Source organism: Paramisgurnus dabryanus, chromosome 9, assembly GCF_030506205.2.
Source record: "Paramisgurnus dabryanus chromosome 9, PD_genome_1.1, whole genome shotgun sequence".
Lineage (NCBI taxonomy): Eukaryota > Metazoa > Chordata > Actinopteri > Cypriniformes > Cobitidae > Paramisgurnus > Paramisgurnus dabryanus.
The window spans coordinates 17,275,916-17,303,700 of NC_133345.1; the positions used below are offsets into that span (position 1 = coordinate 17,275,916).

At 41.2% G+C, this 27,785-nt stretch overlaps 1 protein-coding gene across 2 annotated transcripts in view; it reads right to left on the reverse strand.

Annotated features, from left to right (window-relative positions):
- The window catches only part of dmxl2 (Dmx-like 2), a 69,029-nt gene that overhangs the window by 25,066 nt on the left and 16,178 nt on the right, over window positions 1-27,785 (reverse strand). For both annotated transcript variants that reach the window (XM_065251304.2, XM_065251302.2), the window contains exons 6-29: window positions 24,233-24,299; window positions 23,823-23,995; window positions 23,562-23,739; window positions 22,509-22,683; window positions 21,779-21,982; window positions 21,398-21,660; window positions 20,595-21,288; window positions 20,389-20,510; window positions 20,204-20,293; window positions 19,974-20,085; window positions 19,759-19,878; window positions 16,627-16,857; window positions 14,674-16,338; window positions 10,489-10,599; window positions 10,231-10,400; window positions 8,371-8,468; window positions 8,039-8,204; window positions 3,915-4,179; window positions 2,916-3,652; window positions 2,509-2,799; window positions 1,390-1,581; window positions 1,234-1,310; window positions 1,003-1,133; window positions 353-601 (exon numbers count right to left, since the gene is read on the reverse strand). In XM_065251304.2, the coding sequence (XP_065107376.2) occupies window positions 353-601; window positions 1,003-1,133; window positions 1,234-1,310; window positions 1,390-1,581; window positions 2,509-2,799; window positions 2,916-3,652; window positions 3,915-4,179; window positions 8,039-8,204; window positions 8,371-8,468; window positions 10,231-10,400; window positions 10,489-10,599; window positions 14,674-16,338; window positions 16,627-16,857; window positions 19,759-19,878; window positions 19,974-20,085; window positions 20,204-20,293; window positions 20,389-20,510; window positions 20,595-21,288; window positions 21,398-21,660; window positions 21,779-21,982; window positions 22,509-22,683; window positions 23,562-23,739; window positions 23,823-23,995; window positions 24,233-24,299 (6,581 nt within the window). The remainder of the gene's footprint in view (window positions 1-352; window positions 602-1,002; window positions 1,134-1,233; window positions 1,311-1,389; window positions 1,582-2,508; window positions 2,800-2,915; window positions 3,653-3,914; window positions 4,180-8,038; window positions 8,205-8,370; window positions 8,469-10,230; window positions 10,401-10,488; window positions 10,600-14,673; window positions 16,339-16,626; window positions 16,858-19,758; window positions 19,879-19,973; window positions 20,086-20,203; window positions 20,294-20,388; window positions 20,511-20,594; window positions 21,289-21,397; window positions 21,661-21,778; window positions 21,983-22,508; window positions 22,684-23,561; window positions 23,740-23,822; window positions 23,996-24,232; window positions 24,300-27,785) is intronic.

Here is a 27,785-nt window from a genome sequence, read left to right on the forward strand (position 1 = left end):
AAACTGCAATTATTTCAGCTTTTTGCTCAAAATGTGGTATTTTTGAAGAAACCTACCCATATTTTTATTATTTATATTTAAAGAAAATTTTCCAGAAGACTTTTGTGAAAATCATAAAAAATGCTGTGGCTGGCATGCAACTTTTTTTAAAAACACTGGCAGGAAAAGAGTTAAATGGACAAGAACAATTAAATCCATAAAATGCACAGCGTTTAGGTTTGCAACATATTCATGGCAAATACATATTGTAGTGTAGTCACTTTTGATAAAACATAATCCTAAAAGCAGCTCTAAATTCTCTACACAGACTTTTAACATAATTCATCTTCACATTTATGTGTGGTAGACTTACCTGGAGAAATCTCAGGTGGCCGCTTGGGTCTGACGATGAGTTTGGCTCCGCCCCCAAACACTGCAGCCCACATTCGGTTGTTAAGAGGGTGGGCGGCAAGCCGGAAGAGCTCGTTACTGGAGTGTGTGCCCAGACCATGAATCAACAGACTGAGATAAACCGCCACCACGGCTTCACACAGCATGACGTTCAGACGTAAATGATCGTCTCCCTGTGCGCAGGCTAGCAGACTGATCAGAGATGACACACCTGGAGAAACCGAAAAGACAAACATTGTACCAGTGAAGGCTAAACTCAAGACGTTGTCTCCGAATAAAACTAAGTAACCCCATCTAAACATTTCCTCTGTCTGAACCAATCACATTTTTGCTCTCTTACATCGTTATCAAATTTAAATGGTGGGATATTGAATCCATCAAGAGAGGAAACCGACAATTAATTCAACAATTATTATTTGTTCAACTACAAATAAGGGAGCTTTCACACTTTATGAATAAATGCTTTAGCATGAACTTAACTCAGATGTCATTTGAAAGCGTGTGTGGACCACGAGTGATAGTGTGAAAGCACCTTAAAATCACGCGTGTTTATTCAAAGTGTGTCATCACTGAGGATACACGTGAGCATTTATTCGGACAGTTATTTATTACCTGGCCACTGTGCAGGGAGAGAAGTGGGCGTGGCATGTTCCTCAATGCTTTCTGTGCGAAGTCTCCGCCTGTCACTCAGTAACAGCCCCTGATACACCATCCCTGTAAACTGATTGGTGTCTGACTGACTGCTAAACACCACAGCAGAAGAAAGTGTCAGCTACTTTTAAGGTGACAGCTAAAGAGAGATGCATCTTTAACTGGCAAGTGTTTATCTGTGTGTGTTTGTACCTGTAGCTGTGGCTGTCACAAAGCGACTGGTAGATACAAGCAGACAAGGATGCAGCAAGTGTGTGTAGAGCGGTCACCTGAAGAAGACATCCACATGTTAGCAACACAAACACACACACAGAGAAAGAGTTAGTAGAGTATATATGTGTTTCTCACCCGGTCATCCAATATATCTGGGTGTGGCGGAGCCTCCATCTGTACAGTGGTGTAAAGGATGTCATGTATGTGGTTGCCGAGGTGCAGGACGGGGTTTGCGATGACCGTCTTGGTGGGTGCGATGCTGGCCGACAGCAGGGGTAGAGTGGTGGGTAGTGGGAGGGGTGATTGAAGCTGCTTCACTGTCATTTCCTGAACACACACAAACAACCAATCATGTTAGGGCGCACTCATATCCTACCTAACCCAAACAAACCATGCCCCAGTGCAATTTTGCCCCATCATACTCCCCCAGAAGCTCGCACTCACACTGTACTTTGACCGATTGGAGCCCGGGCACACTTTTGAGTCGTTGGGGCTCGATTACACACAGCCCTCTCACATGCCATCATATTGCTTAGTTAAACTGTCGGGTTAGCTCAGACATTTACGTTACCCTGCTGCGCGCATCAGAAGTTTTTTACGCAGGCAGATGAAAGGGAGTTGTCGCACAATTGACATCTATTGATTTGAACCCATTGCAATCACACTGCGCAAACTGGGCCTGAACCCAAGTGAACCGCGCCTGAGCCCACCACTGCAAGTCGGCCAGGGCGTGATTAATCAAACTGCGCACGTGCACGGTACAGAACCGCAGCTGAACCCAAGTGAACTGCACCCAAGCCCAACACTATAAGACAAATTAATCAAACTGCGCCAGTGCACGGTACAGAACCGCGGCTGAACCCAAGTGAACTGCGCCCGAGCCCAACACTATAAGACAAATTAATCAAACTACGCCCGTGCACGGTACAGAAAGATCACACTTGTCAAACTAACCAGGTTTTAGGGTTCAAGCTCGCCCAAGCGTGCTTTGGTTTGGATAGTGTGAGCGTGCCCTTAGATGACACAGGCTACATAATCTATCTAACCATATTTAAAAACACTCCAACAACCAATCACATCAGGACACACAACTAATCAATCATGTAAGAACACATTCACAATCAACCAATAGTATAAAAGCACACTCAACTGAATAAACACAACCAACCAATCACATGAGAGCACACTCAACCAGCCAATCACAAACCAAACAGCATCCCAACATAAAAGCGCGCGCTGTGTCCGATCATATACCTGCTGTGATTCCTGCAGCAGGAAAAGCAGCTCCATCCTGACAGACGTCACTCCTCCGCCCTTGGCTCCGTGTAGACTGCAGTAACTCAGGAAGACTCTGAGAAGAGCTTGATTCTTCCTCAACCAGGCCTTTCTCCGCTCTGCATGGAGCTGCTTGGCTTGCAGACGCCGTCGCTCCATCTGGTGTCGCTCGTACGCACATGTTTCACCTCGAAACTGTGCATCCTCCAGGTCAAGAGATCCTTCTCCACCCCACTTCTCCAGCTGACCTACGGCTGTCTTTCCTTTAAACTGACAGTTCACAACATCCAGAACGGATTTATTGAATATTTAAAATTCGTCACTACTGTAATATTTTAACAAAATAGTTATTTACAGTCCTTGATTCTGATTGGTCAAGCACAAACCTTATAATTGCAGATGTGGTGTATGGCTTCAATCTCTTTCTCCAGCCAGTTGTAGAGCTGAAACCGCAGTTTCCCGCCATCCACCTCGTATCCTGTCGCCAAAGTCCGAAGTTCAGTCATGAGGATCTTTAAGCAGGCTCTAAACTTCAGCTGTTCAGCGATCACGTCCACCTCCGACTCTCCCGCCGAGTCTTCACGCTGCACCCCAGATGGCTTTTTTGCCTCCTCGACTACTGGCTTCTTCATCGTTAGCCCAAACTCCTCCTCCTCGTCCTCATCTTCATCCTTATCGTCTCCCCAGTCCAGTTGCAGACCCTCATCCTCCAAATTAACCAGCGGTTGACTCCAATCCAGCCCGGCGGAGGAGTCCGCACCCCAAGTCTGACTGGGGGCAGCAGGAGCCTTGCCTCCGTTCTCCTGCGGTTGGGCGGCACTGACGTTGGCCACTGACGAGCCTTTACTCAAAGATGATGCTTTTTTGGTGACATTGGGGATTTTGGATAAGACTTCGAGGGCCAGGAGTGGGCAGCCCACCTTAAAGTGAGCATTGGCAGTGGTGAAGAATAGTTTGCGCTCGATCAGGTTGATCTCGTAGGCGTTGTTGCGCTCAGATGTTAGACTGACGGCTTCAAGGGACCCCTCAGGTTTAGCGAAGTGTCGGCGAATGATAAGAGGGTGTGTGCGTAAGTAGTTGTAGAAACTGAAGACGACGGGGTTACAGGACTTTATCAGGACATCTGAGAGACAGAAAAACAAAAACGTCATGTTATTTGGTGGGCTAGAAAGATTGACATGTTTTGACAAGTATGGTCCCCAATGTGACCTCTGCATTTAACCCATCCCAGTGAGTAGTAAACACACACTGCACGTCGTGAACATACACACACCCGAAGCAGGTACCTGTGTGCAGTAACTAAAAAGATATCAGTGTGTCGTTATTTAAACGTTTTTACCGCAGTGCCGTTCACGTTGTCCTTAACTATGGTAAAAAGCTCTCACCAGGTTTCTCATCATCTTCTTTGTAGATCTGCTCCAGCAGTGTGTCCAGGGCCCTGGTGTAGTCCTTCATTATCCAGTATGCGATGCTCCTCAGGAACGGGTCAGGGTGCAGTCTGGTGCAGGAGAACCCACTGCCGTCTCTGTTGCAGCCTAGCACCTTCTCATATAGGATCCCCTTACAGGTGGAGGAGCTCTCGTAATCTGCTTCATGAAGACGAGCAACTATCATCGCAAGTTGGATGTCCTCCATCTTCTCCAGACACACCTACCACAGAAAAATTACAGTCCCAAATGGATAATCCTTATAAAAAGCCAAGAATGTAGTTATGTTTTAAACCAAAACAGGGATCAAGAAATTATATTTAGCAAATTCGTATTAATCTAATACACTGAAAAAAATGATTCATTCAATTTAATAAATTTTTTTAAGGTAAGTGGTTGCAATCAATTTATTTGAGCTACATTTAAACAAAAAATATTAGTAAAGTCAAATAAAAAACTTTTGTTTACATGTAGCTTAAATAAATTGATTGCAACCGCTTACCTTCAAAAATTAGTAAATTGATTTTTAAATTCAATTGAACGAATAAATTTTTCAGTGAAACATGCCAGACATTCCAGTAATGCTACGTTTAAAGATAGTCTTTAATTTTGATTTTTTGATTTTCTAAATACATTAAATGCAATTATGTATTTAAAACAAATGTCTATTTTAAAGGGATAGTTCACTCAAAGAAAATTCAAACCGATCAGAAGCCTCAATGACTTCCATAGTATTCTTTTAACCATATTATGAAAGTCAATGGAGCTTCTGAGTGGTTTGGTCACAAACATTCCTCAAAATATCTTTGTGTTGTATACAGGTGTGTAACAACATGAAAGTGAGTAAATGATGACAAAATCTTTGACAAAAGATTCTTTGACTGACAAATCTCATTTTTGGGTGAACTATCCCTTTAACTCTTTCCCTGCCAGCGCTTAAAAAAAAGTTGCCAGCCAGCACCAGTATTTTTTATGATTTTCACAAAAGTTTAATGTCTTCCAGAAAAATGTTCTTCTATAAATATATAAACATACAATTTATCAAATGAAAGAACAGACCCTCTGCTTTCACACACAAAAAAACAAAAGGAAAAAACTTTCATCCCATCTTCATTTGTACTCTTTTAATCACCTCTTAAATATGGGTAGGTTTCTTCAAAAATACAAAATTTTGAGCAAAAATCTGAGATAAGAGACAGAATTTTTACTGTTTATGAATCAGTGAATGCTTAAAGGTGCATTTCACCCGTAGAAACATTAATCTTTATTGAAAGTGTGTCATATTTGTAGTCGAAATGTAACATACATTTAGAATTTGGTGCCTATTTGACAGAGAAAAGGGGTGTTTGTAGTCTCACTCTCTCAACAAAGACATTGCACTTCCTTCTTTCAATGATGCAAAATGATGATTTTTACATCATTGAAAGAAGGAAGTGTAACACTTGAATCTGTATTTCTCCAGTCTCAGCGGCAACTGAGGAAATGATGCATGACCATTCAAAAACATGACTGGGGTTCTAACTATACAAAGCTTAATGCAAATGGGTGAAGTGTCCCTTTAAGTGTGGATAATAGCGGAAATATAGATTGCCGTAAAAACTCTTCAGGGAAGCGATTTCTCTAAAATGACGAGATAACTCGTCAAAGGCGGGGAAAGAGTTAAATAAATTAAAATAAAAGGTTTTATTTTAGTTTAAGTATAGAAAGTTTAGGATCACATACTAATTCCTTATTCATTTTTTACACATTTATAATAATAGTTAACTAAATCAGAACGATGAAATAACACAAATCTAACTATGGTTTTATGTTGTAACTAAACTATTGCCTGTAAATGCTATAAAATAAAATGTTATTTTATTTAGTAAAACTAATTCAAACATTTAGGGCTCTATCTTACACCCAGCGCAATGCGCGACGCAAGTGTCTTTTGCTAGTTTCCACCCTGCGCAATTATAATTTTCACGTTTAGCGCCACATTGTTTAAATATCAAATGCATTTGCGCCCCCTTTTGCACCCATGGGCGTTCTGGTCTGAAAACAAGGTGTGTTCAGGTGCATTGTTGGCGCGTTGCTATTTTGAGGCAACTAAAATAGACTACGCCATTGACCAACAAAAACATGCTCTAAAGTCTAAAGTCAATGGCGCAATATTGTTTTTTTGTTATTTAAAGAGCGCGTTAGTAATATGCGCCTACAAACGGGACGACAACGCGGGTTTGCTTATCACATACATGAATGCGCAGCAGCACAAAAACGCTGCTAAATATGAAAGATTAAAGGATTGAATGTAAAAGATTATTATTGAGTCTCTTGGACATAAATGAGGACTAATTATGAGACGTTAGAAGGCCAAAGATCTGCTTCACCTGCAGCCTGGTAAGTAAATAAATGCTTTGCTTTAAACAAATGCATCTGTTTTTAAATGTTATTAAATGCTATCTTACGGATTTATTGTACATGATGACACTGTAACTGTGGATATGGTGAAATGAGAATCATTTTAAGTAATGCTTTGTAAAAAATCCCATATGGTGCTGTTCTAGTGCTGAAACGCTTCGGTTCTCTGCACGTTTGTAAATCCTTTATCTCTTGTTTGTATTTTTAGAGTACAAACCTTTTCTTGCGTATTTGCAAATTATTTTATGAGTAATATAGTAATATATTTTATAGCGGATAAACAAACAAGGATTAATTACAGATAGAGATGTCCTGCTGTAATCCCTGTTCCTGTTGATCAATTACTGACTTAGCATCCGATTGGATCATATGTGTATGGCTGTATTTGACTGTAAGCCATAGTTATTTAAAAAAAAAAAGGTTTCGATGTCACAGCTGTTAAATTAGTATCCAAAGGCTGCACATACTCGTAACTCTTTAGCTCCGCCCACCGTATTACAGAAAATAAACGGAAAGGCTGTTCTGTCTTTTATAAACCTGACAATATGAAAGCCTGTTTGGACGTATGAAGTATTGCTCTATAGGTAACCAAGATTAACATTGGATTGGCAATAAGGGTGTGTGCTATGTGAGCTTTAAAGACATTTTCAAGCAAACATTATGAGCGCAGTTAATCTGTTTAAATGAAATAAAAATGTCTTGCATTTGTGAAGCTTATCGCTTACATTTAACAATGATGTTAAAATGCATTAGCTAACATGAACTAACAATACTAATACAGCATTTATTAATCATAGGTAATGTTAATTTCAGTATTTACTATTACATATTTAAAATCAAAAGTTGGAACTGTTAACATTAGTTATTGTACAATTAACATGAACAATTATTTTGGCAGTACCTAACATTAACAAAGATGAATAAATCCTCATTGCTCATTGTTAATATAGTTTAATTTTAAAGACGTGTACTCTAGGAGCCATATTAAGATACCTGGGTATTACTAACCTAAAAAAATTATTTAAAAAAATATGATTTAAATATATAAAGATATTTAGCGTTTGTTCAATACTTGGACTGACCTGTTTATATGAATTAACTTACTCCTCCTCCTTGACGCGTCACTACGACGTGGAAGTGCATGGGTTAATAGCCAGCTGGTGTTGTTTGGCAACAGGTTAAAGGGTTAAAGAGCAACAGTTTCTTTAATCGCGTGCTCACACCTGTAGTTTGTATTTCTGAAATTTGATTTGTATTTTGTTTGAAAAGTGAACCGGAGATTGTGAATTAATAAATAACGTTTTGTTTTTGTTATGATTGCATCTCTGTGCGTGCTTTGTGGGCAGAACATACGTATATGAAAATACTCCACTCATCTCAAGGGGCTAAAAGAAAGTTTTTAAAAGATTAGCCGTAACAGGTGCTATCAGTGTGTTTTGACTTTTCAAACGCTATCAAACGTCCGGCCAAGGTAAACCAAAGCTGTCATCTGTGCATCAGTGAAGTTTTTCTCTAATGTTTAGACTGATGGCTGATATATCACATTTAACTCTTTATAGACGACCATACACCCGTGACGTCACACTCAACGTCCAAAGCGAGAGCAGTAAACTCCACACATCCAAAATCAACAAAAATACACAGTTTTTCTACAGCACAAAGGAGTGATATGAAACCGAGACCTCAACAGCATCCTTCAGGGAGCCCGCGAGCAGGAAGAACGCTGCCGACTGCTCAAAGCGTTGTTTTCCCAGAAGAGAAAAGGCATTCTTCAAAGCCGCCTTCCTCCAGCGATCCTCGCTGAAGTTATGACTGAAAAACTGGGTCATCTTTTCATCGTGCTGAGACCTACATAAAAATCAATACATGAACAAACAGACTGAAGTCTCACAGCTCCTTCAGAAGAGCCCACAGCATTTATCTAAACCTAACCCTAACACCATCATCCATACTGAAATAGCAGACAGTATGATACAGCCTTATCTACAGATTAAATAACCTGATCAAAGTTTACCTGAACAGACCCCAGAGCACAGCTTTCTTCTTCATAGCCAGATAAAATAAAGCTGCGTCCAGTGGATCATTATTTCTCTGAAATGCTGCTTTTGCCACCTAGCACAGAAAGAGAGACATTACATATATAACATACACAATGTTTGGATTATGATAATAAAGCATCACTAAGCATAAAGGGGATATTTCACAAAAAATACAAATTTAAGATGTCAAATGAGTCTTTGGTGTCCCCAGAGTACACATGTGAAGTCTTAGCTCAAAATACCCCACAGGATATTTATTATAGCATATTAAAGTTGCCACTTTTGCAGTTTTTAGGTGTGTCCTTTTAAATGCAAATGAGTTGATGAAATGCAAACACTGATCACAATAATGGTGGTTTGTTGAAACTGAAACTCAATTATGCTGTCAATATTTTTTTCTCTCACTCTTTCTCTCTGAACTTAATGGCAGTGCCATGGTTGGATAGTGCATGATTAAGGGGCGGTATTATTATAATAAGATCCCCTTATGACATCATAAGGGGAGCCAAAATTTCAATGACCTAATTTTTCAAGTGCTTGCAGAAAATGGTTTACCAAAACTAATTTACTGGGTTGATCTTTTTCACATTTTCTAGGTTGATACGAGCACATGGAAAAAGTCAGATTATCATTATATGTCCCCTTTAAATAAATAAAAAAAATGCTATAGAAGTAAAATGTGATATACGTAAGGAATAATTGACGACAGGCGTTGAATTATTCAAAAATATGCACACACAAGGTGGTAATGCAACTATAATTAAAAACCGGAGTCAATTATTCCACGTATAGCACTGACATTGCGAAGACATTGCTCTGGTGATTATTATTTTCCTTACTAACAGACAGTGAGCACTTTCAGTTAAAATAGATCTGATTAATCCAGTCTGAGACAATAGTATCTAGTGGACAGAGTGGAAACTATGGGAATGCAGAACTGTTAGTGGGCGGGGCTTTAGCAATGTGACCTCACATTGATAAGAGAATCAAAACTGCATGCCTAATGAGGCTGCTTCGGTTTAATGGGATTAAAAAATTTAGTTGGTTGTGTTCACACACTGCCAACACACATTATGTTTCAAATATGCATATAGGTGCACTTTAAGTTTGCAAAATCAATTTAAATAATAATTTTTTATTTAAAAAACATATAACCAACTAACTATAAAGTTAGACTTTTTGCAAACCATTGTGATATGCATATTGCAGTTTGCACATTTGTGATATTTTTATAATTTTTATATATCTTGCAGCCCTAACTTGTTAAACTACGGTAAATGCAACAGATATGATCTAAATTATTGTACACTACATTAAGATTTTAGATGTAAACTAAACTAAATTGAATCTAATTTTGTAAAACAGAAAATGAGCTGGAATGAGTGAGCTAATCCCATGTGACTTATAGGTTTTAGTATTTGAGATGAATGTATAAATGTGAATGTATGACAGTTTATTTACACAAAGAGCTTTATCCCTCGGGCAGTTTACATTCAGAAGGAGGTCATTGCTAAGGGATTCAATCTAAAGTGACTCCACAACAACACTGCATGCACAATGCATCATCTGCTTTTTCTTGATTATTTAGACTGATATATGCAAATATATATTTGAAGTCTTGTTGCATCCATTGTCTATTTCAATTATAATGCTTTCACCTGAGACTCAAATTACATCTTGTAAAAATGGGCATAATAGGTGCCCTTTAAAATGGAAGTGACTAGGTTTTGTCTCATCCAATTTTACAAGTTAATTCTAAACAGTAATCAGATTCCTTTTAATTGTTTACTTTGATATTGCTCGTATAGTTTTATCGATGTGTGTGCACGTCTCACCTTCTCCACCATGCGCCTCAGCGTGTTAATGTTTCTGATCCACCAGCCGACTCCCACCGCTCGGAGCTCGGACCACTGCGGATCTCCCCTCTGCATGGCAGGAATCATGTTTAGCATCTCCTCTTCGGCTTCGGAGTGAAACGCCCAGGCGAAGTGACATGTGGACACGCCTACAACATATAAAACTGTGTCACAAGTGTGTATGTGCAGCCAGCTGTTAGGATTTGGTAGGAGTGTGTATAGGTGAGCGTATGTTACCTTGATGCAGAAGCTGTAACCTGTAGAGGGGCGGCAGTGATGTCAGCAGACAGGTGTGTAACCTCATGGCCAGCAGGTAACGTAGACCACACTCGTCTAGAGCCTCTCCACCTGGACACAAATGCATAAAAAATTTTCAATAAGCTATTGATTGTTTTTATATTGTCCACTCAAGCCAACCTATTACAAAGTGCACGTTAATGAACACAAACTGCATTGGACAATATGGAAATGTACCTAAGACATGCTTTTTTGGGCTTTAAATAATGGCACAAATAACAGCAAATTGAAATGCACAAACCTTAGTAAATCACGTTAATTTGATCTCACACAAATGCATCACAATTCAACACATTGATCAATTAAAAAGTGCTGAATCCCTAGGGAAATTTGATTTCCTAACACAAAAGCTAATAAAACAAAATGTATTGAACACTTACTGTATGAGAAGTGTTATGTTATATTGATTATTACTACAAAATAAACACACACACACAAATGTAACATCCTGTCTGGCCCTGAACATTTCTCCTTCATCTCCGTTCCACCATGGACAAGAACACCGTGTTATGGTTTAGTGCTAAAGAGACTAAATAAAAAAGATTTAACTATAGGTAACATGGATAAGTCCTGATATATTTACTGTTAAAAATTAATAATAATACCAAGGCTTTTCTAAAGACTCAACCTTTGCTTTATATTAGACCTTTTGCGAGTCGACGTCACAGTTACGTCACGCGCGCATGTGGTGGCAGAAAAACAGTGGAAATGAATGAGACACGAGTGAAACGAACAATATAACTCACTAGAAAATGTTTTGTTGTGCTGTTGAGTGTCAGAATAGGAATGCCAAAATAGATGACCTTCATTTTTATAGTATACCATCGTCGAAGACACCATTTGAAGATAAACGTAGGTGTTTATGATTGCAATAAAAGCCCTCAACCGGACAGACTGGAGTGATGAAATCATCTGAAAATCTTTTAATTATTTGAATAGAAAATAATTAGAGAAGATATCCGGTGTTCTGTCGAAGTCTGATCCCTCTATGTGTTTCTTATAGCGTTTTCATCACTTTACGTTTATAATTTATTTAGAAAGATTAAAGATTTGAATTAGTTCATAATATCAATAATATAACCATTTATTAAAGTTTTCGTATTTTTTTTTCATTTTCTATTACTTCTTTTTACCATATATCTTAGCCTATGTCTTCTTCCTGTTTGTTCTAAATTATGATGTTTACTAATAAATATATAAACATAGCACACACACACACACACACGATGTAAAGTGTTAATAATATGTAAACAGGCCTATACAAATTAATTTGTATGTAAACATAATAGTTTTAGATCAAACACGTAGGATAAAAATATAAGGAAGAAATTAAAAACAGGAAATGATTAAATGTTTAATAAATGTTATTATACAGAATACATGATAGTATTGCTCTTATAAGTACTTCAGAGATTCATACTGTAAAAATAATTGATTTACCAATAAAGAACAATACATATACATTACATACATGCAAGCATGCAGTGGCCAAGCCATTAAAACTTTTAATTTATTTAAAAAATAAACGTAACTTGGTGAAAACGTTATAAGAAACATTACACTTAAGAGAAATATAGGGGAAACAGACTTCTACAGAACACCGGATCCTTAAAAATCACAGTTTAATGCTAAAACACTTCACACAGCTATTGAGAAGCATTCACTTTCTGCCACCAGTTGGGCTCCGCCCACAAAAAACGTCATCTCTGTTTGCAAACACGCAAAAGGTCTATATAGGCCTATATAGATTATGATGGTTCTCTCTTCATGAACTTGGTTAACCCCTTTAACATACAGTCACATAACATACAAAGTGCCCAGAGTAGAGCTGGGTATTGTTTAAAATCTTTTGATCCGGTGCCAATTTCGATACCTCCTTTTCGATACCGGTCCCGAACGATACTTATTTCGATACCATATGTTTTAAAATCCATTGAAACATTAACAAAAATTCATTAAACACACAACTTTTATTTTTCACATTAATTAAAACAATTTCTGGTAACACTTCTCACTCAGGGTAACATTATTAATAAAACTAGTTGTGCTTTTTGGATAAGGGTGCGCCAGCAGACACACTTCTGTTTTTTTATGAAAATAAGGAAATAAAGAAATATAATTAACACTGCTTTATTTTATAAAAATGTAAAATGGTATTTAGCTTGGACTAACAGTATTTAAATAAGTGGGTTCATTATAGCATTACAGCTTTTACAAAAAGTTTAAATATTTAAATGGGTGACTGACTTTTACTGGGAAGATTTGTATGCATGTGTGTTTTTTGTAAACAAAACTCATAGATTTTTAAAATGAGTAGAAAATGCGTTCAAAGTCAATTCGTTAAAGTGAAATTAGCAAACCAGTTACATTGAATTTTAGTTTGTTTTAAATAACGAGCCAGGCTTGTAAGCAGTTTTGGGCTGCGCGTGTGCGTCAAGTTTAAACCATAGACTGTAAAAAATAGGTTTAAACGCATCGTCCATTTTGGGAGATGAGGGCATGAAGGCTTTGCGATGCGGAGAGACAGGCGCGAGTATTTCATAAACATTGAGAGACACAAGCTGCGCGCGTGGGTCAAGTTTAAACACCTTGTCGAGACTGTCTTGCCATGCGGAACCAGGTGCAAGTAAAACAAGCAGAGACACAGGCTGCGCGCGTGCTTTAAATTGAAATCCCTCGTCACTTTAGTAGAAGCACGTTTTGGTTGACGTGCCTTTCACGGAAAAAACACGGCCATACTTGCGCTAACTCTATTGGTAAGACAACTGTCACAAAGAATTTCTGAAAATTTCTCATATTGCATCCTTTCTACACTTGTGTTGGGTGACTGCGAGTTGGACTGCAAGTATTCAGAAATCCTCCCCGTCACATGGTGGTGGACAGCCAATTGCCGGCGCTTTAGGTCCTTACACGCAAGTACAGGCTCACACAGACACATCCGCTTGGCTTTTGGAATCGAAATTTGGCACCGAAAGATAAAAAATTTTTTGATACTCAAAGTATCAGAGTTTTTCGTTCGATACCATAAAAGTATCAACGTTCGGTACCCAGCCCTAACGCAGAGAAGAGCTGTCAGTCACTAAGAAGTATGAGAATGAGGTGCAGTGTTAGTTTGCATCAAGTCACAGCTTCCAATGCTGACACCATATGGTGAGGGAGAACGAGAGATGTAATGCAACACAAACTGAATTACGGATGAGAAACATATGCCGAGTCCCAATTCGCCTACTTATACTACGACCTAAAAGTGCACATTCAGGGACATACTTCGATGACGTCATGCAACGTGAACGAAATCATGGTTGCCTAGTTACGCACACCACGACTGTTAACAATATTTCATTCTTTCCTTTAACTTATGTCCAATAGGGTTGTTGCGGTGACAGAATTTTCCCACCAGTTAATCAGTGCATGACAAACCCGGTGATACCGGTTTCACCGGGTGGGAGGGGCTTATAAATGCACATACAGACGTGCGCATTTTACTTTCACTTTTGAATTAGATGCAACTGTTGTTTAAATCCAGCGCTTGCGTACACTGAATTAAATCGCGTATGAATTTGCGTGCAATTGCGAGTGCAACAGCTGGTTTAAGTGCTTGAGTCAATGTGCGCAGGTACTTCTGACAGAAACCCGCCAGTCCAAAGCAGAGCAACCGGCTATTCCTCCATAAAGCGCTGCTTGAATGATGGGTTTATTATTATTCTTAATGAAAAACACAACAACAAAACGATCTCGCTTATATTTAACATCATATATGTATATTATAACAAAAACGAGTAAGCACGAGGCTTCTGCCATGATCGTCTGGTCAATCAGCATCCGCAGTCTGACAGAAATAAATGAAATCTGACACCTGCAGCCGCTGCTCTGTGATGACGTGCGTTCAGCTCCGCTGAATTCAGGCAGCAGACACATTCAGTTCTTAGTGTTTGCTCTCTCAAATGAAACTAAATGATTTAATTACAAGAAAATATCAAAACGATGGTGAAAGACGGTTTCACGGTGGGCAAGTGATCCAATTATTTACTTTTCCTTTTGCTGAGAGTCATATACATCTGGAATGACACGATGGGGGTACATTTTGAGTGCGCTATTCGTTTAAGATTGCAAAGTTAAACTCACCTGAGTACTGCTTTTCCATGGGTCCTGCTACTTCGGCACTGGTGGTTGCCACGGTATCGGCGAGAGCCACGAGGAACATCTGCTCGAGACGTGTAAGTCCAGGCAGACTGGAGTGCATGAGATGGGAAGACAGCACCTGCGCATGCTCGGGGCCAAAGTATGTGGGGCCGTACTGCGACAGGTTAATCACACGAGACTTCTTTTCTGGCTTTTCTGCGGCAAAGCTCACAAAGTCGTCCGTGGTGACGGTCTGAACCTGAAACAGATCGGCGTACTGATCCTCTGACAGTTTCTGCGTCTCGTGCTCCGCCCCCTTTCCGGCTTTTCCTGCCTCCTCTCCGGGTTTAAAGGAGGTGTCTTGGTCAGCGGACAGAAGGGCGTACAAAGGAAGCGGCGGGATAGAGTTGATTTCGGTGTAATCACGCCCACCTTCTCGTCCCGCAACGATGGTGTCTTTTGCCGTGCTGCCTGACACACTGATGGTTCGGGAAAGGTGCCGTCTAGCGCCACCTTCACCCGCCTCCACATCCCTCACTACGGCAACTTCCCCGGCAATGCACTTGACCAGGTGGGCCAAGATGGCCTTGGCCCGTTTCACCCTTCCCAGGTCCATAAGCTCCAGCAGCTGTGTCGGATGGTACTGCGGGAGGGTGGGTGACAGAGAATGCGCAGCCTCAAACAAACCTCCATCTTGAATCACCGCCGGGGGGCGCAGCGCATCATCGATTCCAACACCACCCTCAAACACACTCTTAGATCGCCCTCGACCCTCGTTTGACACGGAGACCAAGCGATCTGGTGAAAAGATGCCGTTGTCCTCAGAGTCATCTAATTTTTCATCCTGCCTCCACTGTGCATAAACCTGCATCTCGCAGTCCATGCCCACCACCAGGATGCCATCACGCACCCAGGAAAGAGACACCGGCAGAGACGGAGTGCCGTCCACAGAAGAGACGAGGTTTACGGACCTTAACAGCACCCAGCGAGAGCGAATGCCCTGCTTTATACTGCCACCAAGAGGCAAAGTGACCGCCATGCCGTCCTTTACCCCCGTCTGCTCGGTGACGACCCCTGAGATGCGCCCATACATGAGAATATGTGATCCGACCCCGACCGTCAGGATGTGTGACCCATCTTCCTTAGAAAGCCAGTCCAGGTGCACAAAGTGTTTGATATTCGGGCTGTCTTTGGTTACAAACAGATCCGACTTGCTGTACACAACCAAGTTGCTATCGACGCTAACACGTTGATCTAGCATTTTCGCAGGTTTGCAAAAATCATCAAGGTGAATGGTCTGTTCGAGCACCCACTCTGAGCCACCTGTCGATTCGCACTCGTAGGTCGACACAAGCATGGAGAAGTCCTGAGGCGCCCCATAATCGTCCCCTGATGATATCTGTTTGAATGACACTGCGAGTCGGCCCGTGTAAGAACAGCTGACAGCAACGGGTCGGCCCGGAACAGACACTGAGCTGTTGTTGTCCTCTTCATCTTTCAACAGACTCCAGGGCTCCCAGCGATATGAGCGTGATTCCTCAGGGTTTGGTGCTGATAGGTCCAAATCCACCCCACAGCGCCAAAATCTGACACGCCCATCAGAACAGGTGGTCACAATCAGGTATGGTGCCAAACACACGGGGTAGATGGACGAGGAGCTCAAATGACCTTTGAAAACACAAACCATCAAAACTGTTACACAACAGCATTACTAAATATATAAGATGTAATCTTTTTATTGTATGAAAAGCATTTATAATACATGCAATGTTTAGAAATAAACAATATTTTGAATATGATAAAGACCCATGGTGTTTGCCATGATATGGTCATATGACCAAGCGAAAATAATGGTGTTGGCATAAAATTCAAGGCAAAACAAACTATTACTAACGTTATCGTTGATTAATTATGTGTAACACTCCAAGCTAACAGCACATTTAAGAGAGAACATACCGGCAGAGGGTGTGGCTCTAATAAGCTCCACCCCCGGGGGCAGGTCTAACCGCTGACTGTAGACCAGTTTTGAGCTCAGGATGAGTTTGCTGGCAGACTGCAGGTTGGCAGAGGAGGATGATCTGGGCAGTGGACTTTGACCTGGAGTTATCTCAGGAGATGAGTCAGCGTTCATCTGATTCAAAGGAACTGTTAGCTGCTTCTGAAATACGAAGTCATTCACCGGCTCCTCTGAACGGGTTAGAAAGATGAAAAAAATCAGATCAACAATATAAGATTTTACATTTTATGAAAAAAATTTAGTTTCGGATCAAACTGACAGTCACAGACAGACAGAAAGATTACAATCTGACATAACAGAAAGACAGGTAGAAAGATGACAACAGACAGACCAACGATGAAGAGACACAGGCAGGTAGACAGACAGACAGACAGACAGATGATGACAGACAGACAAACCAATAAGGAAGTCAGACAGACCATTAAGACACACTGGCGGCTAGACATTTGAAAACAGACAGACACACAGACCATAAAGACAGACAGACCAACAATAAAGACAGACAGACAGACAGAGAGAGACAGACCATAAAGACATACAGACAGACGGACTATGAAAACACACAGGCAGCTAGACATTTGACAAAAGGCAGACAGACTATAAAGACACACAGGCAGCGAGACACATGAAGACAGACAGACAGACGATGACAGACAGACAGACAGACCATAAAGACACACAGGCAGGCAGAGAGACTGAATATGAAGACACACAGGCAACTAGACAAATGAAGACAGACAGACCATGAAGACAGACAAACAGACAATGACAGCCAGACAGACATACAGACCATAAAGACACGCAGGCAGACAGACAGACAGACAGACTATAAAGACACACAGGCAGCTAGACAAATGAAGACAGACAGACCATGAAGACAGACAGACGATGGCAGACAGACAGACATACAGACCATAAAGACACACAGGCAGACAGACAGACTATGAAGACACGCAGGCAGTTAAGCATTTGACAAAAGACAGACAGACAAATGAAGACAGACAAACAGACAGAAAGACGATGACAAACAGACAGATGGACAGACAGACAGACTGACTATGAGGACACATAGGCAGCTAGACAATTAACAACAGACAGACAGACAGACAGACAGACCATGAAGACAGACAAATAGACATATAGACGATGACATACAGACAGACAGACGGACGGACGTACGGACGGACAGACAGACTGACTATGAAGACAGACAAACAGACAGATAGACGATGACAGACAGACAGACAAACAGACAGACAGACTGACTGACTGACTGACTGACTGACTGACTGACTGACTGACTATGAAGACGCACAGGCAGCTAGACAATTAACAACAGACAGACAGACAGAACATAAAGACACACAGGCAGACAGACCATGAAGACACACAGGCAGCTAGACATATGACAAAAGACAGACAGACAGACAGACGAAGACACACAGGCAGACGGACAGACTATAAAGACACACAGGCAGCTAGACAAATGAAGACAGACAGACAGACAAATGACGGCAGGCAGACAGACAGACATACAGGCCATAAAGACACACAGGCAGACAGACTATGAAGACACACAGGCAGCTAGACATTTGAAAACAGACAGACAGACAGACAGACGAAGACACACAGGCAGACGGACAGACTATAAAGACACACAGGCAGCTAGACAAATGAAGACAGACAGACAGACAAATGACGGCAGGCAGACAGACAGACATACAGGCCATAAAGGCACACAGGCAGACAGACAGACTATGAAGACACGCAGGCAGTTAAGCATTTGACAAAAGACAGACAGACAAATGAAGACAGACAAACAGACAGATAGACGATGACAGACAGACAGACGGACAGAGAGACGGACTGACTATGAGGACACACAGGGAGCTAGACAATTAACAACAGACAGACAGACAGACAGAACATAAAGATACACAGGCAGACAGACCATGAAGACACACAGGCAGCTAGACATTTGACAACAGACAGACAGACAGACAGAACATAAAGATACACAGGCAGACAGACCATGAAGACACACAGGCAGCTAGACATTTGACAACAGACAGACAGACAGACAGAAGACAGACAGACAGAACATGAAGACACACATGCAGGTAGAAAGATGACAGCAGACAGACCAGAAAGACACACAGGCAGCTAGACATTTGACAACAGACAGACAGACAGACGAAGACAGACATACAGACAGAACATGAAGACACATGCAGGTAGAAAGAGGACAACAGACAGACAGATAGACCAACGATGAAGACAGACAGACCAGAAAGACACACTGGCAGCTAGACATTTGAAAACAGACAGACAGATAGACCATGAAGACACACAGACAGACAGACAGACAAACAAACTATGAAGAAACACAGGCAGCTAGACATTTGAAAACAGACAGAGAGACAGACAGACCATAAAGACACAGAGGCAGACAGACTATGAAGACACACAGGCAGCTAGACATTTGAAAACAGACAGACAGACAGACCATAAAGACACACAGGCTAGGGGTGTGCAAAAAAAAAAACTGCCTGCGATTCTCATGCTCCATCTGAAAGCAGCTGATGGCGTTTTCCTACTAATCAAGGAACCAGCTTTACTGATGAAACACGCATGAGAATCACAGACGATTTTTTGCACAGCCCTAACACAGGCAGGAAGACATTTGACAACACACAGACAGACGAAGACAGACAAACAGACAGACCAACGATGAGGACACACAGGCAGGTAGACAGATGGCAACAGACAGATAAAAGATACAGACAGACAAAGAAAACACACAAGCAGGCGCACAGATGAGAACAGACAGATGGACAAATAGACAGACTGGCAGATGATGCAGGCAGACAGACAGAAAGACACACATTTAGATTGTGAAGCTCCTTAAAAAAAGTAGGACATTGATTCTCATTAAACAAGGTCTCTGTAAATAATTTCCATCTCTGAGAGGAAGTCAGTATTTAATATCAGCTTTCCACTCATGAGATTCTTTTTAGTTCCCTTCAAAAGCAGACAGCTGACAGCCCCATCATCATCATCATCATACGCACCCACACACGCCTGCACTGAACGCAGATGAAGATGCCACATCTGCAACACCGAGTTACGATGCACATCCTTCTCGATCACCACCAGGAAAAACTTCTCAGAGAACGGAGGAGGCTGATACTCTACAACATAACATCAATTCATGTAACATACAAACAGACCACACAATCTTCATCAGAGGAAATAATCAAGTGAATAAAGAGGAGGCTGCTTGTACCTTCTGCTGATGGATATCTGCTTCTGGTGAAATCTGGAATGTCTTCATGAGGTTTATATCCCAGAATAAAATCCTCCTGAAACACGTGGAGCAGCTGCGTGTTTGAACCACACTGAGGAAACAAACACACGCAATTATTAACACAAACAAGTATGCATTTGTGGTTGTGGTTATAAGGGCACGTAAGATCTCCAGAAGTGCACACACGCATGAACACCTGTAAGCCTCACCTGGTTAGTGATGATATCCAGCTCTATAATGCAGCCCGGTCGTGCGGTGGACTGCTGACTCACGATGTTGAACACTTCACCCACAAGTTTCTATCACAAACCAGAGACCAACACAAATGTGATACATCATGCTATAAAAATAAAGGAGATTACAAGAGTCAGCGTTTTCACAGAAGTCAACTCACAGAAGTTTCTGGGTCGGAGAGCTCATCCAGCAGTTTACGGGCATCCACCACGGCCTGATACAGACGGAGGTTCTTACCATCAGACGCCACAAAGCACGCACTTGCCGAGTTACAATACGTTCCTGATGGAGAAACACACAACCTATTATTATAATAAATGCAGTTTGTAAGGCTTTTATTAAAAACATCTGCATTGTTAAACTCACCGAGCACTGAGCTGGGTATAAGAGTTGGCAGCCAGGCCACGTTGGAGAAGGCAGAAGTGTGAAGCGAGTTAATTCGTGCTAGCTCGGACACGCCTCCCGTGCAGGAGAGCGGGCCGATGTGATCGACTCTCCACAGGATCAGCTCGCTGTAGATAGCGTTCGGGTCGTGGAAAGTACGCGTGGCTGCGTTACGCAGCTGTTTACGCGAGACACCTCTCATTGGCCGGACGGGTTGTATGGTCACGCCCTCGTCGACGCTCTCCGGCCCGGAGGGTGGAGTCAGCAGTGCGTTGTGATGCGATGAAGTCAGCAGCAAGGGAAGGACCGTGTGACAAGCCAAATCATTGAGGTGGAAACGATGTCCGCAGTAACGGAACTTGTGCGAAACCGTGAGGACGTTTGAGAAGGCGGACTTCTCTGCAAATGTGACGGCCCATTGGTTGAGCGATCCGTCCACGTGTTTGGACACCATCATGACGGCAGGGCCGATGACGGCGGCGAGGGAATGTCCGAGCGCCCCGAGCCCGGCGGATGCGGAGGCGCTCTGAGGTACGCGACGTTCATTTCTCTTTTCCTCCAGAGCAGCGTAGCTCTCTCGCTCGGTGAACGTGCAAGCGTACATCATGATGTTCTTACTCAGGGAGTTTGCATCACCTGTAGGGAACGCTACCGGGATACGAGAAGAGAACGATACCTGGGGAAGAGAATGGAAAAAGTAGAAAAGCAATTATGTATTAGACAGATTTATAGCAGTGGTCAATCAACATTCAACCACAGTCTGAAAATGTTTCTTTGCATCCTACCTGAACCTGCCTGAAGATCCCAGGTATAAATTCATCCAGGTACTTGACGTGCCAAACGAGAAAGGAGCCGTCGTTGGGGTGGATGGTGAAAAGCATGTCAGGACTCTTGTTCCACTCCAGGATAAGAGTTTCTAGTTTACGATCCAGCAGAACCGAAGGCAGAGGAGTGCTGCTGTTCGAACCCGGAGACGAAGCTTTGGTACTTCCCTCCTGGTCGGCCTCCTCGTGTTCAGATGATCCTCTATCAGACATCTCATCCAGATCTACACCACACACAAATCACATCACGTAACATGTGCAGTGCGTTTGCACTTTTATTTTTAACCAAGTGAGGCAGATGTTAAACATGCAATACACCCATAACATGCAACGTGTCAGTACCGAAGTCAAACTTTGTTGTCGTCTCCTGCTCGAATTCCTCGGCGGCCTGCTCCATGTGCTGTTCGGAAAGCTTACGCAGCTGTTGCATGAACAGATCCATGGAAGTGGTAAAGCTGAGATCTTTATTATTCAGCCAGTGAACCACAAACCCTCCACAGGCGTCGTCAGAGAAGATGCCTGATCCGCCCAGGGCTGCTGGGATGTCTGATGACAGAGAGAACGGTCACAATGCTGTCTGTATGTGGGTTCACACTGATTTTATGCACATTTTGAATTATCGCATAAGAAACAAGTGATGGAAAAGCCAAATTTTTAATAAAAATCCCTTAAATCGTCAAAAAGTTTTTGACTTAAGCCATAAAGGGTAAATGTAAAAAATGGTAGATGGGAACGCATTATCAGCTGTATCAGCTGTCATTGTCTTTACCATATATGGGGCTCAATGCCCTTGCTGCTAGTGCCTTCATCAAAAATTCAATATTTCTTCTTCTGTGCATAGCATTCAGTTCGAAGAAGTTGCACTGCTAGTAAATGTATAACTTGCCCAATTGTAACTAAATGCAGTCATGTCTCCATTTTCTTAGCATGCCTTATTTACTGTTGCCAATTTCACCATTCTTTCGAACAACTTGATGGAAATGCATCCAACTCGCATTTGTTTGTTTTAATGTTTTTGCGAATTTTAAAAAGATTCGAGGGAAACCCAGATTGTATGCATGCATGTACGCACCTGTGTTTGGGTTGATGCTGGCTGAGATGTGAAAGTGGCAGAGGGCGTTGGCGTGGTGCAAGATGTGTCGGTGGGCTTCGTGGGACCCCAGCTGGCTGGGCAGGAGCTCGGTGTGAGCCACCAAGGCGGATGATCTCCGGCGGCCCCTGCGCAGATGCTTGAGGTGGTGGATAGACTAAATTCAGAAACGGACCGTTATTAGCATCACCAACACTCTCGCACATGCTTCACTTAGTACAGGGACTTTGCAGAACTGGAACTGGTTTAAGCTTTACATATTCTTCAAGCCTTTTGTGAAAGTTTGTCAGGTGGCATTAATTCTTTAAAGGTGACATAGAATGATTGAACGGGATATTTATCCTTGTTCTGTGATGTGACATGTAGACAAAAACGTTTTTGTTTGGGTCTGTAATGCCTTAGAAGCTTCCTAAAAACCTCTCTCAGATAGCTCTATTAGGGTGGGGGATTTTAAACAAGTGGTTTTGCACCTATTTGGCTCCCCCTACTGGCTTAACTTGCAATCTCATTACTGATTGGCTGACTTTGCTGCCACTCAAAAATGTAGCCAATTATTTTAAAGTGGAGGGGCAGTGAGATGCCTGTGATGTCATAAGCATCAGTTTTTCAGATTGAGCCGTTTTCTGGCTGACATTTCTAAAAGAGGAATTTCAATGAGACTGAGATGTTTAGCATGTCTAGCACTTGTTGTATGTTCGTGAATGTGGGTAGACTACCATTATTCAACAAAGACAAGGTAAAAATGGTTTTTCATTCACTGTCCCCTTTAAAGAGCCACCAATCTAGGTGTTTTCAGCAATATTAAAATAGTCTCTGGTGTTCCAGAAACAACCCAGTAACTTAGTTTTGGTAAACCATCCTCTGCAAGCATGTGATAAAATAGGTCATTAAAATTTGGCTCCCCTTGTGATCATCAACTAACAACTAACTGTACGTAGCTAAGCAACTAGTTAACATCTCCACCAGCATAATTGGTCTAGAATTTGTAATCAAACACGTGCTGGCATGCTGTCAGATGTGTTTCTGTGTCCTGACCTCCAGAGCATGTTGTATCTTGTCTTTCTGAGCGATGTTTGGCAGCGATGAGCTGAAGCTGGTGCTGTTGTCTGAGATCTGACCACCCAGCAGACTGTCCTCGGGCAGCAGGGTCTCACTCCACACTCGACAGATGCCATCCGCACAGGACGTCAGTAACACGTTACACACCGAGCCCCTTCATCACAAACACACCAACGCTGATCAGAGATGACACTCAAATTGTGATATAAAGCAGCAGTGACTCTGTGCTTGACATACTTGGGCATGTATTTGCTTGTCTTCCTCCAGGAGAAGCCATTGACTGTACGTGGATGAGCCAGATACACAAACGAGAAATGAACCGCTGGAGCTTTTTTATCAGATACATCAGGCATCACCACAGCAGACTTCCAGCCTGTGGTTGGATACCACACCTTAAGCAGACAGTCATCCTGAGAGAGAGAGAGACAGGAAGAGAGAGAGAGAGAGAGACCATGGTATTTTCACACTTGCTGAAATCTGTGAATCACACGCTTTTCTTTTTCAGGGTATGAAAATAGACAAAACATGTGTGACTGATCAGGGCACATTTGGTGTTAGGGTGTACACATTACATTCTGCTTAATTCGGGAAGTCATGAAAGTGACACTGCATTGATATACAACATTTTGTCTGTGTTTGTGTTGTACCTTCCCAGCTGTGGCAAAGTATTCTCCATCAGGAGACCATTTAGTGATTTGGACAGCTGCAGCGGTCCTGAGATGAAACATACATTGTCATGAATAGGTCAGATGCACAAGGCCACAATCATTTAAATATTTATATTCATATTATATATCAATTGTTTATCACAAGTGTGTAAAAAAAAAATAAAACAACAAAAAGAGTGTGTCTTTAAACGCCTCTTTTGTGCAGAACTACTTTGTTCCACCATGGATTTGAAGACCAAGAAACCCTTACAGCTGTTTGATTTGAATGTTGTAACTCCCCAGGAGTAAGTTTTTATTGCACGTGACGAAAGCGAGAAGAGCATGAGAGAAAACTAAGCACTTATTACACTATATATTAGTATCAGCCAGGATATGTGTAAAAAGACAAGGTTTTCCGATTATAGTCTGTGCTAATCACCCACGGACGTGTAAGCCGGGAAAAAAAAAAAACGCATAGATTCCGATATTCTGCAATAAGTTTAAGGCATCAATCATTTGTGGGAAAAATGGTTTATATGTTTCGGATACATGCATGTGCGTCTACAATGTAAACGGACAGATAGGGTATTCCCAATATTTTGGGGTATTTTTACTTTACTTGAGTACAATGAAAAAAAACTATACTTTTACTCAATTAAATTTTTTACGAAAAAAGTACTTTTTACTCCTTACAATTTTATATACAGTAAAAAGTACTTATTTTTTAGAGATCACTTTATTCTATTTTCCCTTGCTCTTACCAAAACAATTGAATTGTGCTGATGGCCAGTTTAATTTAAATGTTATTTATTTTCCTTGGCTGAGATACAGCGTGCCACTCCCTGAAATTCATATGGGCGTAGCTCGGGCACCTTAAGTCCGGGGAATTCACCCTTTGAATCCCTTATCCTACCCGAGAGGGCCTTTTCAACGAGCCAAACCCTGAGTTTCTAACCCTTTCCCTAGCCGAGACACAGTTGTCTGATTATCCCACGGCCGTAGCTTGGACGCCTTTGGGCTGCTTACTTGTTTACCTTGTTCACACTGTCAGTCCAAATCTGATTTTGGTGCATATCCGATTGGACAGACTCACTGTCCACATTGTGTATCACAACTGTTTAGATCCAATCTGTGCGTCCTGTAGCGTTTTGCCGTTTTCCGGATTATCTGCACTGTTTCTATGGCAATGACATCACACTGGCACAACAATTGTGTTTACATTTTACGTGACGTGACGTGACAGCATGACGTAACCGAAAAGCTACAAAAATGCGATCAGAGCGGTCAGACTTAAATGTATTTCCGCAAATGTGATTTGAACAGGCTAAACCATATGGAAGAAAAATAATGACAAAAGTTTTTGAATTAAAATAGCCTGTTGAATTGTACTACCTGAAAAAAAATGCATTGTATTAACCGTACTTGAATTTAAATGCATTGTATTTTTATGTTTTTGAATTAAAACAGCCTGTTGAATTGTACTACCTGAAAAAAAATGCATTGTATTAACCGTGCTTGAATTTTAATGCATTGTATTTTTAGGTTTTGCATTTTTAAGGGCTGAAATTCAACATGCGTGTATATTTTCTGTATTAAAAATTCAATAGTCCACATTCACCTTTTAGATTTCACTTTAAAATATTCGGTCTGTTTAAAAATACAACGTAAAATATTCAGCAGGCAAGTTTCAGTCCATTTAAATTCGCGTCCAAAAATTCAAGTCCAAAAATTCAGTCGTACAGATTTCAACATTTAACATCCGGGAACTGCAGGAAAAGCAGTAGAGTACCGAGTATAATCTCATCTGCTGTTAATCGATCTGGCCAGCAGGTGGTGCACGTGTTCGCCAAAACTTTGTACATGTAAGATGATTTATCCACTGCAGTGATGAATGTTGGCTTTTATGTTCAGTTTTAGTAGAACAACTGTAATACACTCATACAGAGAGTGTATTGTTTGGTTATGTTATTGACAGGATACTAAACGGTTTTTAAATGCCATATAAATTAAATAGGGCCTTTCTGCCTGCTATTGGCTTCGTTTCTCAAAAGCTAAGTTGATTGTAGATTTTATTGGTGGCAATCTACCATCTTCTTATGCCTACGAGAAACGGACACGTTTTTGTAATTCGTCACCTCAGTTTATAAACCATACTCGGATTATTGAACTGTTCAAGTTACAAATTGTGCGCGCGGATTAATAAACCATACGCACAATTAAACAATCAGTGCTCTCAGATTTTCAATCCATATCCACAAATTCATAAACAATAAATAAACAGTGCACACGCTTTCGCAATGGTTTTGCAAACTGAGTCCACTACCGCAGAGGTCCCCAACCACGGGTCGTGGACAAGTTGCCACCGGTCGCAAGAACATCCTGAAAAAATGTGTATAATAGCTACGTTATAGTTTAATCAGGTGTTTTGTCCTTTACGAGCCGACTTCAAATAACATATCAATCCACTTCTATACAGGGCCGCGCTCTCTCTTTTTCTTTCTCTCTCTCTCTCTCTCTCTCTCTCTCTCTCTCTCTCTCTCTCTCTCTCTCTACCAGCGCATCGGCGATCACATTGCTGTCATTAGAGTTCAAGCATACAGTACTTCTAAAACACAATCGATCAAAGAATTGCAAAGGTATGACTTTATGAATAAAATGAAGACATTCATTTGATATCGCAAATGAAACTAATTGCAGGCAGGCGCGGAGCTAGATTGACAGCTGGCCCGCCCAATCAGAAATGAAAAATAAATAATACTCGGGACGTCGGGGTAGCGATTTTGCGAGCCCTGCATAGGTTTGTTTTGTAGAAAGACTTTCTTTAAAGTGAATTTCGTTTTGTATAAATTGTATCTTAATATTAATCAATGTTTAATCAAACAATTGCCTCGATTTAATAAATAAGAAGCAAACCAAGAACGTCTGTGGTGTGGATTGACGTGAACCCACTATATTTCCGCAGCCTATTACTGCTTTTAATGCATTTCTTAAATGAATGTCTCAATTACACAGTAGGCTTATAGGTTGTTATGATAGGCTATTTGTTGCTAAAAGCAATAGACTATATTGTATAAAGTGTAGCAATAAACATGGCGTGACTTAGTGCTGAGTTAGAGAGCTGGTAGGCTATCAAACAACATCACTGTGATCAGATGTTTCCTTTCTATTTTTTACCCCGCTGTCATATTTGTTGTGTGTTTATGTTATTGAGAGGAAAGCGCGCAGCACATATTTATAACGTATTGTTATTCAAAATACGTTTTCCACTTGCTTGCAAAAAAAGTTCTCAAAGTGATCATGGCTGAAAGCTGCTCGGGAATATTTTTTTCATTAGAACCATATAACGCAACATTCAACTTCTTTATAATAGTTTTTAAATAGTTATCAGGCTTACTTATAATTTTACTGTTTTTAACATAACATGCAATAGGTAAAATACACCATATGAAGTTGTATCCATGTCTAACTGTCCCGGGGCTATGGCGAATTCCTGTCGGGCTACAAAGATGTATCTGCGCCCTGCCCGTCGGAGGAAAAAATATTGTAATGGGTT